Here is a 14,022-nt window from a genome sequence, read left to right on the forward strand (position 1 = left end):
GCATATGCTGAGGGAGGGAGGAATGAAGACTGAAGACAGCATACAAGGAAGAGGGAGGGAAAGTGGAAAGCAAGGCGGCTGCTGGAGGGAAAGCATGGGTGGCGCGTGCGGCTGCAGAGGCGGGCAGCGGCGGTCGGTGGCAGCAGGCACGGCGGGGCGGGGCAGGGTGTGCAGCGGGGACGCGGCGGGAGAGGTGGGGGGGGGCGGGAGAGGTGGCGGTGGCGGGAGGGAAGCCCACCGGAAGTCTTGCAGGAATCTTCCTGCAAAACGGGCCCCTAGTAGGAGTATAATTATGAACATGTGAGACTCCAGGACATATACATGTCTGTATTTGTTTCTGTGTATGTGTAGAGGGTTTGTGTTAAGTAATTTTTGGTCTTAAATTTGTGAACCAATGTTCTAAAACTTGTCACATATGACTTCAGAGCACCCTATAGACATCAAGTAAAATGTCTAAAATGGTACATATGCCTACAAGGTAGTGAAGCAAAAAAGGCTGAATGAAAGAATGTATATAATGTGTTAAACACACTATGTGGCACATAGTACATACTCAATTAGTTTCAGTCATCATTATCAGTACCAGTTATGGTTAAGTAAACTATTGGGAAAAGGATGTACTTGCTTGTAATTATATAAACTGGCAAATAACTGAAAACAGTTCCCTGCTTAAAGTAATGCAAAGTTGATTATTCCATCTTCTTGCTCCCATAACACATTGTTCATACTTTGTTATTCCACATCATATTTTGTTGCAATCACTTATTGACAGGTCTTTCTTTTCTAGTAGACCACATGATCTTTGATAGAAAGGATGGTATCTCATCTTTGTATTCCTAATACGTAGTGTTGTAATCAGAACAAGTATGAGCTGGATACATTTGTAGTTGTTGTTAATCCTCACTCGAGGATATTTTTTTCATTGCTTTTTAGAAAGAGTGGAAGGGATGGAGGGAGATGAAGACAGAGAGAGAGAGAGAAAGAAACATCAATGTGAGAAAGACACATTAATTGGTTGCCTCCTGTATGTGCCTTGACTAGGGCTGGGGATCAAGCCTGCAACCCAGGTACATAACCTTGACCTGGAGTCAAACCTGTGACTCCTCGATGCTCTAACTACTGAGGGAGCTATACCGGTCAGGGTGGATACATTTTTAATACATACATAAAAATTTTTTCAAAAAATATACTGGAATTAATACACAAAGAGAGAGAGAGAGAGATTATAGGCATAAGGGTTTCTAGGGCTGGTGAATTTACATGTGAAGAATTACAAGATAGTTTAGAAAGAAATTCAAAATTTTGAGATAATTGAGAGAGTGATCATTTGTGGAAATAAGAATTACTTAATCTCTTAAAATAAAATCTAATATTATATTTATGATATTAGAAATCACAACAATATTTTTATTGTGCTTTATGTTTTACAGAACTCTTCCATAAGAATGCTACAACTTGAGAATAATTTTTCTTATTTTGTGCATCAAGAAACTAAACAAAAGCTGTTTTATTTGGTTAAGGTCATACAACTAGAAATGATAGCATTGGGAATTAAACCCAAGTCTTATAATTTCAAGGCCAATGGTCTTCAACAAGTCATGGAACGTAGCAGGTATTATATAACACTTGTCAGTTATTATAGGGATGATCATAGTCTAAAATGAAGAGGGCTGAACTTCATATAGAAAATTCTAAGATAACTTAGTCAAAACATGAAATAAAATTATGGAAAAGTTTTACTTTTATTTAAGGAACTAGAGGCCTGGTGCATGAAAATTCATGCACTTGTGTGTGGGGGGTCCCTCAGCTTGGCCTGCACCCTCTTTCAGTCCAGAACCTCTTGGGGGATGTCCACCTGCCGGCTTAGGCCTGCTCCCCAGGGGATCAGGCCTAAGCTGGCAGTCAGACATCCCTCTGGCAGCCCGGGAGCCCTCAGGGGATGTCCGACTGCCAACTTAGGCCTGCTCCCCAGGGGATCAGGCCTAAGCTGGCAGTCAGACATCCCTCTGGCAGCCCAGGAGCCCTCAGGGGATGTCCGACTGCCGACTAAGGCCTGATCCCCTGGGACGAGAGAGGCTTCTGCCACTGCCGCTGCACTTGCAGCCGTCAGCCCACTTGTGGCTCAGAGGAGGTCCCCCTGTGGGAGCGCACTGACCACCAGGGGGCAGCCCCTGCATTGAGCGTCTGTCCTCTGGTGGTCAGTGCACGTCATAGTGACCAGTTGTTCCACCGTTAGGGTCAATTTGTATATTATCCTTTTATTATATAGGATGTGTGTGTGTATTATTGTGTATATATATATTTTGTTTTTAATATCCCACTTCTCAGACCTATTATGGATATAGAGTGTTGCTCTGCCCTTATAAATAGGAAGGCACAGATGAGTTTAAGTGTCTTATTCCTTATAGTAAAGTATGGCAATTATACCAATTGGAAAATAAAATATCAAGAAATGACTTCAAACAAACTAACAAATAAGCCAGTTTATATGAATTAAAGTTGTCATGGGCTTTTTAAAAAGAGAGAAGCTCTATTAGGCTAGGACTTAACCAAAACTCAGAAACAGAAGAAAATTTAATTATTTATTACTAGTTAATACAGGTAAAATTAATGCTAAGTGTTCCTTAATGAAAATTATAAATGTAATTAAACTTCATATTTACCAAAGGCAGAAACGTTAAAGAGACAGCCAGAGAGCTTCAGTTCTCTTATTCTCTCTCTTTAATTATTCAGTCTTTTAACACAGAGATTTCCACATACGTCTCCATTTCATGTATTCAGTAGATTGTATCTATAGAACATTTACTAGTAAGAGTTTTCTGACTGATTAAATAAAGTAGGCTGGCAGTTTAAAAGAAAGTCACATCTGGTTTCTGACAGGAGTTCAGCTTTAGAAGAGTCTTTCCAAGCTTTTTATAAATACTAGCCTTCAAAAAGCCATTCTACCTTTTTTTTCTTTTTTCTTTTTTTTCTGACTGCATTGAGACAAGTCAAGACTGTAGACATATAGCAAGAAGAAGGAAAATGTCAAATTATACATAAGAGCAGTGGGGTTTATTTAAGGTGTGCATTGACAAGAAACATAATCTATTAGAGATTAAGAACAATGATGTAAAACACCAAGAGGTTGGAGTGGGTTGAGTGGGTATTATGTAACAAATATGGAAATGTATAGCCAAATGAAAATTTTAGGCTGATGAATATATGAAAGAAACTTGAAAAATTAAGTTCAATATGGAGAACAAATCAATTCAAAAATGGTCTAATTCTTAAACTAATTGTTTAAAAAACATTTTAAGACATTTAAAAGACTTAAAAATTAATGAATTAAGAAAAATGAGATAAATAATGTTTGTTCTAAAGGATAAAATTATAGTATGTTGACAATCCTACAATAATTTTTTAGTATTTTCTTTTTTAAAAATCTTTATTGTTGAAAGTATTACATATGTCCACCTTTTCCCTCCACTGACCCCCTCCAATCTATCCCTGACCCCACCATTTACTTGAAAATATATAGCTTCCCTTCATTAATTTTTGCATTCCCTCTTTCATCAGCATATCTGAGGCTATTGAAACATTAATCTAAAAATTTCTCTCTACAGAAAGCCCAAAATTGAATTTAAAACTTTCTTTATAAAGTATTTTGTCATGAAAACTCAACCAACAACAGCAACACAAGTTGACAAAAGCTCTTACCATCTCCTGGGTCAATGATTTCCACTGTGGTCACCGTGGGAAATTCCAGAGCTGCCAGCACTGGTTCTGAGAGAACCACCTGGAAGGTCTCAGACTGTTCATGTTCCTCATCACTCATCATGTGCACTTTCCATGTGGCCTTGGTCTGGCCTGGGTTGAACTGCACTTGTTTCTGTGCTTTACCTTTGAAATCTTTGTCTTTTTCTGCAGTCCCATCTCTTGTGCCAATACCTTCACAGAATCATAAAATCACTGTCTTAGTTTCATTTTTCAGTTGAATTATTAAGGTTTTCCATGTTAACTTTTTGTGCATCACTTGATTGTGCACTGCAAAGTAGACCCCATTCTTATTCCATGAAATGGATAATTGGGTGTGGCTCCTACAATGGAAATATCCCACGGGAGGTGTTCATGATTCTATTCTACGCTTGCCCCATTGTGGTTTTACTATATATTATTATTATTTTTTTAATCCTCACCCGAGGTTTTTCCATTGCTTTTTAGAGAGAGAGTGGAAGTGAGGGATGGAGAGGGAATAGGGAGAGAAACATCAATGTGAGAGAGGCACATTGACTGGTTGCCTCCTGCATGAGCCCCAACTGGCTCAGGAACCAACCTGCAACTCAGGTACATGCCCTTGACCGGGAATCAAACCCAGACCTGTCAGTGCTCAGGCCAATGCTCTAATCCAAGCAAGTCAAACTCGCCACCTGGAGGCCCCATTTATTTGGCCCGTGTTAGCCTTTGAGTTTGACATGCTTGCTCTAATCGCTGACTCACAACAGCCCAGGGCTTACTATATACCAGTATTCTTTAAGCTAAGTTTGTGTTAGAATTTCTTCGATGGAATGCTAAGTTTGCTTTGGGTGAAAAATAAAGATTCCCTTTTTATAATAACACATAGTATTTACTATGAGGGCAGTGCTAGACTATCTTGTTACTTAAAGTATGGTCCATGGACCAGCAGCATGAGCAACATCTTGGAGATTGTTAGTAATGCAGTTTCAGCCCTACCCCAGACATACTGAGTCAGAATCAACATTTTAGCAAGATCCCCAGGTAAATCTATATGCATTAAAATCTAAGGGTGGGTAGACACATACTACATACTTCATATCTCCACAAGGTTCTATGTAAAATAGGTGCCCCATTTTAATAAAGGATGAAGAAATGATGTATAGATTCTGGAGGAAACATATTAGTCCGTACTTTAATGTGGTAGATGAGACAGTCAAGCATACTCAATGTTCAAAACAATGCCCTTCCTTGGAGATAAAACATACTTAGCGGGTAAACCATATATATAATAAACTAGAGGCCCAGTGCATGATTGAATCATGCACGTGTAGGGTCCCCTACACGCTTTTGCTTTTGATCACGGGGAGCTGGGTGCCTGTCCGCTAGTGCACCAGGCCTTTCAGAAGCCTCCAGCACGGCGGAGGCTTCTGAAAGGACTGGTGTCTGAGCGGAAAGGCATCCAGCTGCCACGCTTTTGCTTTTGATCGCGGGGAGTTGGGTGCCTGTCTGCTGGTGCACCAGGCCTTTCAGAAGCCTCCAGCGTGGTGGAGGCTTCTGAAAGGCCTGGTGTCTGAGCAGAAAGGCATCCAGCTGCCACGCTTTTGCTTTTGATCGCGGGGAGTTGGGTGCCTGTCTGCTGGTGCACCAGGCCTTTCAGAAGCCTCCGGCATGGCGGAGGCTTCTGAAAGGCCTGGTGCTTGAGCGGAAAGGCATCCAGCTGTCACACTTTTGCTTTTGATCGCGGGGAGCTGGGTGCCTGAGCGGACAGGCACCCAGCTCCCACGCTTTTGATGGTCCGTGGCCACTGAGGGGGCTACCCTGCTGTTGAGAGGCGCAGGGGGCAGGACTCCCACCCCCTGCGCCTCTCAACGGCTGCTGAGGGGGGCTGCCGTGGACACCTGGCTACCCTGCCTTTGAGAGGCGCAGCTGGGTGTCCGCGCAGGCCCCCTCAGCGGCCGCAGATCTGGCCTCGATCTGGCCGTTGAGAGTCGCAGGGGGCAGGAGTCCCACCCCCCTCAGTGGCAGCGGATCCGTGCCTCTCAATGGCCGGATAGGCCACCCCGAGTCCCGCCCCCCAGCCTCCCACCGCCCAATCGTGGGCGTAGCGGAGTGATGGTAATTTACATTTTACTCTATTATTAGATAGGATTATATTACTAGATGGGGGCAAAAAGAACTCTGGAAATTAAAAAGCTTATAAATTGCTTAAATGTATGCTTTTAAGAATTCTAGTATTAATTATAAAACAAAACATTACTTTTATATACTAAGTGATGCTACAACTCAGTCTTTTTGTCTGGTATGAAAACAAATCGCATGGAGGTGATGGAAGGTACATTTGGAATGAGAGAATTGATTTTTTTTATCATACCTTGGCCACATGGAGGCTTTGGGATCATAGGAAAATTATTAACTACCTCAGTTGTAGAAAATTTAAGAGCATGATATGTCGTAGTTGAGAGAGTCAGCTCTGGAGCCAACCTCAGTTCTGCCCCTTAGTATCTATGTAACTATGGGCATAAAACCTTTCTATTTCCTTATCTGTGTGATGAGGGATATAATGACATTCTTCTCGTGAGGTTACCTATGTAAGTTATTGAGAACCAGGCCTGACACATAATAAGAACCCAATAAGTGTTAACTATCATTATTATCACTTCATAGTCCATAATCTAATAAAGTGTCAGGCATTTAATAAGCACTCAATAAAAGATTAATTGAGTTAATGAATAGAGGGTAGTTATAAGGAGTAAAAGATAAAAGTATTTAATGTGCTTAATGAAGTACCTTTTATTAGTAAACTAGTGGCCTGGTGCATGAAATTCATGCACGGGGGTGGTCCCTCAGCCTGGCCTGCACCCTCTCCAATCTGGGACCCCTCGGGGGATGTCCGACTGCCTGTTTAGGCCCGATCCCCTGTGGGTCTAAACAGGCATTCGGACATCCCTCTCGCAATCCTGGACCACTGGCTCCTAACCGCTCACCTGCCTGCCTGCCCTATCACCCCTAACCACTCTGCCTGCCGGCCTTCTTGCCCCCAACTGCCCCCCCCTTGCCAGCCTGCTTGCCTCCAACTGCCACACCTGCCAGCCTGATTGCCCCCAACTGCCCTCCCCTGCTGGCCTCATGGCCCCCTACTGCCCTCCCCGGTCAGCCTCATGGCCCCCAACTGCCCTCCCCTGCCAGCCTCAGGCCTCCAATTGCCCTACCCTGCCAGCCTCATGGCCCCCAACCGCCCTCCCCAGCTCACCTCATGGCCCCCAACCGCCCTCCCCAGCTCACCTCATAGCCCCCAACTGCTCTTCCTGACCAGCCCTGACGGCCCCCAACTGCCCTCCCCTCAGGCCTCATTGCCTCCAACTGCCCTCCCCTGTCGGCCTCATAGCCTCCAATTGCCCTTCCTGGCCAGCCTGATGGCCCCCAACTGCCCTCCCCTGCCAGCCTCATAGCCCCCAACTGCCCTCCCTGGCCAGCCTCATGGGCCCCAACTGCCCTCCCCTGCTGGCCTCATTGCCTCCAACTGCCCTCCCCTCAGGCCTCATAGCCCCCAACTGCCGGTCTCCTGGAAGGTCTCCTGGTCTAATTAGCATATTAACCTTTTATCAGTATAGATGTTCAATAACTGGTGGCAATAAGATTCTTGATGCAAATCATTTTGTGAAATGAAATTATGCATTTATTAATGGGTTATAAATGTATACTCACTTCTGAGAAAATACATGTATAAATTTCATGTAATTTATAATTTACTAACTGTGTTCCTGAAGGTAAGTGATATTTTGCTTTTAGCTATAATGCAAAATATCCACTTCTAAAAGTCCGTAAATAAAAGTGGAGGTCATAGAACAGTAACATAAAACATATTCATTGTAGAGCTTCTACAAGATTACCCTTCATTTTAATCTGACTTTCATTTCCAGTTCTAGCATCAATCTATTACTATCTCCCATGATTCATGGGTGTGGGCCGCACATAAAAGTATTTCCAACTTTCTATCTCCTTAGGTTACTAATTAACATGTGAGGTTAACCAAGCAGAGTTATAGAACCTTTTTAAAATTGCTGGTGTTGAACTCACATAGAAAATATTAGTGCATTGGAAAAATAACTTCACAAGAAAAAAGACTCTTGTTTGACATTTTAACATTCAGCTTTTTAAAAAAGCAATGGAGAGAAAAATCTGAAAATATTGCTTAAAAATATTTTTCAACTATTAACATTCCCATTGCTACAATGGGCTACTTGTGAGTGAATCTATACTAATAAAAGAGAAACATGCAAATTGACCATCACTCCGCTACACCCAACAGCCAATCAGGAGTGAGTATGCAAATTAACTCAACAAAGATGGCAGCATCCACGGAGTTGGAGCAAGCAGGAGGCTTGCGTTGCCCCCGGTGACAGAGGAAGCCAAGCTTCCTGCCCGCCCTGGCCTCTGCTCAAGGAGGGGCTGAGGGCCTGGGTTGACCCAGGCTTCCATCCCGCCCTGGCCACCACTGAAGGAGTGGCTGGGGGCCTGGGTCACCAGGGGCGACCCAGGTTTCCAGCCCGCCCTGGCCTCCGCTCAAGGAGGGGCTGGAAAAAAAAAGGAGGGGCTGGGAGCCTGGGTTGCCGGGGGGCATGGCCAGTCTGAAAACAGCCCTCAGCCCATTACCTAGGCTGGCCAAGCCCCCATGGAGTAAGAGTCTCCACTGGGGGGGCTTGGCCAGCCTGCAAACAGCCATCAGCCCCTCACCCAGGCTGGCCAGGCACCCCAGCAGGGACCCCCACCCTGAAGGGGATGTGGCTAGCCTGAAAACAGCCCTCAGCCCCTCACCCAAGCTGGCCATGCCCCCATGAGGTGAGGGTCCCTGCTCAGGGGCTTGGCCAGCCAGCCTGCAAACAGCCATCAGCCCCTCACCCAGGCTTGCCAGGCACCCCAGTGGGGACCCCCACCCTGAAGGGGGTGTGGCCAGCCTAAATATGGCCTTCAGCCCCTCACCCAGGCTGGCCACGCTCCCTGAACAGGGACCCTCACCCAATGGGGGCATGGCCAGCCTGCAAACCACCATAAGCCCCTCGCCCAGGCCACCCATGCCCCAAGGGAACCCCCACCCTGATCTGGGACACCCTTCAGGGCAAACCAGCCAGCCCCCACCCATGCACCAGGCCTCTATCTATACTAATAAAAGGGTAATATTCTAATTAGACTGGGAGACCTTTCAGGAAACCTTCTGGACGTTCTTCTGGACAAAGCCATGGTGGCGGGGCCGAGGTAGAGGTGGTTAGAGGCCAAGAGGGGAGGGCAGTTGTGGGTGATCAGGCAGGTGGAGGGGGGGCTGTTGGGGATGATCAGGTCAACGGGAGGGGCAGTTGGAGGTGAGCAGACCAGCAGGGGGGCAGTTGGGGGCGAGCAGGCCAGTGGGGAGGGTAGGTGGGGGTGAGCAGGTCGGCAGGTAGAGTTGTTAGGGGCAATCAGGCAGGCAGGTGAGCAGTTAGGAGCCAGGAGTCCTGGATTGCGAGAGGGATGTTCTACTGCCGGTTTAGGCCCGATCCCTATAAACTGGCAGTAGGACATCCTTCGAGAGGTCCCAGATTGGAGAGGGTGCAGGCCGGGCAGAGGGACACACACACCCTCCCTGTGCACGAATTTCGTGCACTGGGCCACTAGTAAGTAAATAAACTCATTAAGAGTGGGAATTCAAGTAAAATGTAAATAAATGAAGGAATTATAAAGAATTGTTAAGTAAGGCAGTTTTTTAGTTATTACTTTGATTTTCCTCTGATTTATTTCTAAGCACAAAGCACGGTGAAGATTAATTTCTCACTGACAAAAAGAAAGACAGGGCCATATTCTTGTTCTGCAGAACATGTGTGTGTGTCCAGAGAGAACATGCTTCTAAAAAAGAGAGCAATAAAGCATTCACTATGCTATAGGAAGGTTAAACACAGAGACTGTAAATGACAGCCTAAGAAGAGGCACATGCAAATAAAGTAGATGGAAGCAAAGCTGCCCTTGCTGCAGGATGGGTCTGCAGGCAGACCAACCCCACCTAGATTCAGAGTAACCTTAAAACGTCAGCAGACCCCAGCTGGTGTGGCTCAGTGGTTGAGCGTTGACCTAGGGACCAGGAGGTTACGGTTTGATTCTCGGTCAGGGAATATGCCTGGGGTTGCAGGCTTGCTCCCTGGTTGGGGGCGTGCAGGAGGCAATCAATGATTCTCTCTCATCATTGATGTTTCTATCTCTCTCTCCCTGTCCCTTTCTCTTTGAAAAAAAAAATAAAATAAAATGAGCATAGTGTGAAAACCCCTCTTCTAAAGTTATAAAACAAAGAGTATTTTTAAATTACGGGATAATTATTATCCAGCATCTAAACATCAGGGGAAATTGTGGGGAGCAGGTGAGAATTATGACTGTGGCAAGGATGTGTGTATGTGTGTGCTCATGTGTGTGGATGGGGATCTACTATTTAAAGCATTTTAACTTATAGACCAGTAAAATTTCCAAACAGCATTTTGAAGACATAAACGCAATTACAACTTTTTATTCTGCCAAAATTTTTCTAGATTCGTATCTTAGTTGATACTTTCACTCAATAAAAGCTCTTTTGTCTATGAACATTCTATCAGTCTAGATATATATAAAACATGGTACAGAAAATATATAATTGCTTGGGGTGCTATTATTTTTTATCAATATACCAAATATTTTGTGCCAACTATATTACTGCCTAAAATTACCAATATACTTATTGGTTAAAATACCTATTTTACACTTACATGAAATTGAATGTGAGCTTGAATTGGAGTTTTAGAAAATTGCTTTTAACTCTGTTTCATTCAAAAGGGCAATGCAGCAGAAAATGATTAGTATTTAAAACTTTTTTGTTGGTACTGAAGAAAATCACAACATATATATTCTATGTAGTGCTTTTATGCAGTGTTGGGGTTCTTGAAACTTTAGTGAGCATTCAAATGCAATAAACAAATAGTAAATTATATTTTAACTAGAGGCCCGGTGCATGAAAATTCATGCACTAGAGGGGGGGGTGTCCCTCAGCCCAGCCTGCCCCCTCTCACAGTTGGGAGCCCTCAGGGGCAGGAAGCAACCTGGCGATCAGGAGAAGGTGACACCCCATCACACCTCTGCTGCTGCCACTGCCGGCAGCGCAAGCCTTGGCCGGCCCTGGTTACCTGAGCCTCATGCAGCCCTGGGTGGCTGGGCAGCCGCCATCCAAGGCTTGCCTGAGCCTCGGGCTGGCCCTGAGTGGCTGGGGGGCTCTGGAGGCAAGCGTGCAAAGCAGCCAGGCCCGCCTGGGGGTGGGCCCGGCCTTGTGTGTGCCTGCCACCCCAGCAGGGCTGAAGGGACTGGGCACTACCATCTTATGGCTGTAGGTGCTGCCATCTTTGAAAACGCGACAGTCAATTAGCATATTCCATCCTAATTGGCTGTGGGTGCCGTCATCTTTGAGGGTGTGACAGTAAATTAGCATATTCCCTTCTTATTGGCTGTGGGCACCACCATCTTTGCGATGGCGTGAGGGTCAATTAACATATTCCCTCTTTATTAGGTAGGTGGATAATATGGTACTGAATAATTTTTTGTTTATTATTGAAGTAGCCTTCACATATGTTTTACACTGTTATTTCCACACATGTATCTTATGAATAAATTACATAATTGCCTACACTTATTTAAGGTCTAGAGACATTTAACATTTTTTAACTTATGGGTGATTACTGACAGTTTTGTAAAGTTATTTTATATCACAGAAAGATCATATGTAGATTTGAAGAGGTCTATATTTTAATTCATATTTCCTATTTTTATAGCCTTTGTCTTGATGATTTAGCCTTGACATAAAACTTTTGGCATGTTTTTATTTAGCAGTTAAAGGACATTTAAATGTCAACATCTCCCTAATCTTTAAAACTAGAGCAGTAAACTAAAAATATTTTAATCATTATAAAATTTTGAACTTGCTAGAAAACTGGGATTTTGTGAAGGAAGTGGAAATTAAACTTACTTATAAATGAAGTCTCTCCCAAGTAACCTCTACGCTTAATAACAACATCTAGAAATTTGGAGTCCTCATTGATCAGGTAATATTCCTTTTCAAAGGAGATCCATGCCCAATTCAGGTGAAAATGCTGCTTGGTTAACTTGTTTCCACCTAGAAAACAAAAATTTAAAGCACCAAATTTGTGAATGAATGACCTTAAAAATTCCAAGACTACTTTAATAATGCAACATGATGAACCTCTAGCCAGACTCACCAGGAAACAAAGAGAGGGGACCCAAACAAGCAAAATCAGAAACTAAAGTGGTGAAGTAACATCGGACCCCACAGAAATACAAAGGAACATAAAAAATACTAAGAACAACTTTATTCCAACAAACTGGACATCCTGGACACAGTGGACATATTCCTAGAAAAATACAACCTTCCAAAACTCAATCAGGAAGAATCATAAAACATAAATAGGCTGGTAACTACTGATAAAATTGAAGCAGTAATAAAACACACACACACACACACACACACACACACACACACACACACACACACACAAAACTCCTAGCAAACAAAAGCCATGGTTCTGATGGATTCACAGGGGAGTTTTACCAAATATTCAAAGAAGAACTAATTCCTATTCTCCTCAAGCTATTCCAAAAAATTTAAGAGGAAGGAACACTTCAAAACGATGTCTATGTGGCCAGAATTACCCCAATTCCAAAACCAGATAAAGATATGACAAAGAAAGAGCACATAGATGCTAAAATCAACAAAATTTTAGCAAATCGAATCCAGCAATACATTAAAAAGATCATACATTATGACCACATTGGATTTATTCCAGGAATGCAAGGATGGTATAATATTCTCAAATCAATAAATGTGATATAGCACATCAAAAGATTGCAAGACAAAAATCACATCATCATATCTATCAATTGATACAGAAGAAGCATTTGACAGAATCCAACACCCTTTTTAGATAAAAACTTTCAGCAAAGTGGGAATAGAGGGATAATACCTCAACTTACTAACGGCCATATATGACAAACCTACAGCCAACATCATACTCAATGGGCAAAAACTAAAACTATTTCCCCTAAGAACAGGAACAAGACAGGGATGCCCTCTATCACAACTCTTGTCCAACAGCTTTGGAACTCCTGGCCATAGCAATCAGACAAGAAGAAATAAAAGGCATCCAAATTGGATAGGAGGAAGTAAAACTCTCATTATTCACAGATGACATGATATTGTACATAGAAAACCCTAAAGACTCCATAAAAAAAAAACTACTAGATTTAATAAATGAATTTGAAAATGTAGCAGGCTACCAAATTACCACCCAAAAATCCATGGCATTTTTATACACCAACTAGTGGCCCAATGCACGAATTCGTGCACATTGAAAGGGAATTAATTAGAATAAATACTTTAATATCACTATTCACCCTTTCTCTATAATGGAAATGTCAGAGATTAAAGAAAATTAGTAAAATGTATATGAAAATAATATATAAATTTATTAATAAATACACAATGACAACATAACAACATCAAAGACATGATACAAAAACAACAAAAACATGATATAAAAACAACAAAAACATGATATAAAAATATGATATAAAAACATTGATACAAACAATGACTGATAAATTGATTAAACTTATTCTAATATCTCCCTGTATACCATATTAAGAGTAAAAAACACTTTCAGAGTGCTTGACTAATTTCCCTTGTGATGAAGTGTTTACAACTTTAACATCACACGCTCTTCGAACTCGAGAGAAAGCAACATATAACTGACCATGTCCAAAAATAGATTTATGTAGGAATATTCCTACTCTGTCTAGAGTTTGTCCTTGTGATTTATTAACTGTCATCGCAAATGCTGGCATCACAGGAAATTGTCTCCGAATTAATTTAAATGGGAGGCCAGTGTCAGATGGGACAAATCAATTCTTGGAATCAGAACAACCTCTCCTTCTGCAGATCCTGTTAATAATTCAGCTTCAATTATGTTAGGTCGCAATCTATATATATAAAACCTTAATATGCAAATAGACCAAATGGCAGAACAACCGAACAACCAGTCACTATGACGTGCTGTCAACCAGGGGGAGCACGGGGAACATGACAGATGTAGGACACCTCAGGATGGTGGAGCAGGTCAGCGGGGGCGCCAGACCAAGGCTGGGCACCAGTCGCTGTCATCGGGCTGAGCCTCAGGTGGTACTGAAAAATCTTTGCTCCCACACACCACAGTCCCACCTGGCACGTGCATCTGCTGCCGGCACTGGAGC

General features: G+C 43.0%; 1 protein-coding gene across 2 annotated transcripts in view; it reads right to left on the minus strand.

The window, feature by feature from the left end:
- The window catches only part of FREM2 (FRAS1 related extracellular matrix 2), a 337,043-nt gene that overhangs the window by 172,653 nt on the left and 150,368 nt on the right, over positions 1-14,022 (minus strand). For both annotated transcript variants that reach the window (XM_079779003.1, XM_079779002.1), the window contains 2 exons: positions 11,726-11,872; positions 3,700-3,930 (listed from right to left, as the gene is read on the minus strand). In XM_079779003.1, coding sequence (XP_079635129.1) covers positions 3,700-3,930; positions 11,726-11,872 — 378 coding nt within the window. The remainder of the gene's footprint in view (positions 1-3,699; positions 3,931-11,725; positions 11,873-14,022) is intronic.

The sequence above is a fragment of the Cnephaeus nilssonii genome (genome assembly GCF_951640355.1).
Source record: "Cnephaeus nilssonii genome assembly, chromosome: 8".
In the NCBI taxonomy this organism is placed as follows: Eukaryota; Metazoa; Chordata; class Mammalia; order Chiroptera; family Vespertilionidae; genus Cnephaeus; species Cnephaeus nilssonii.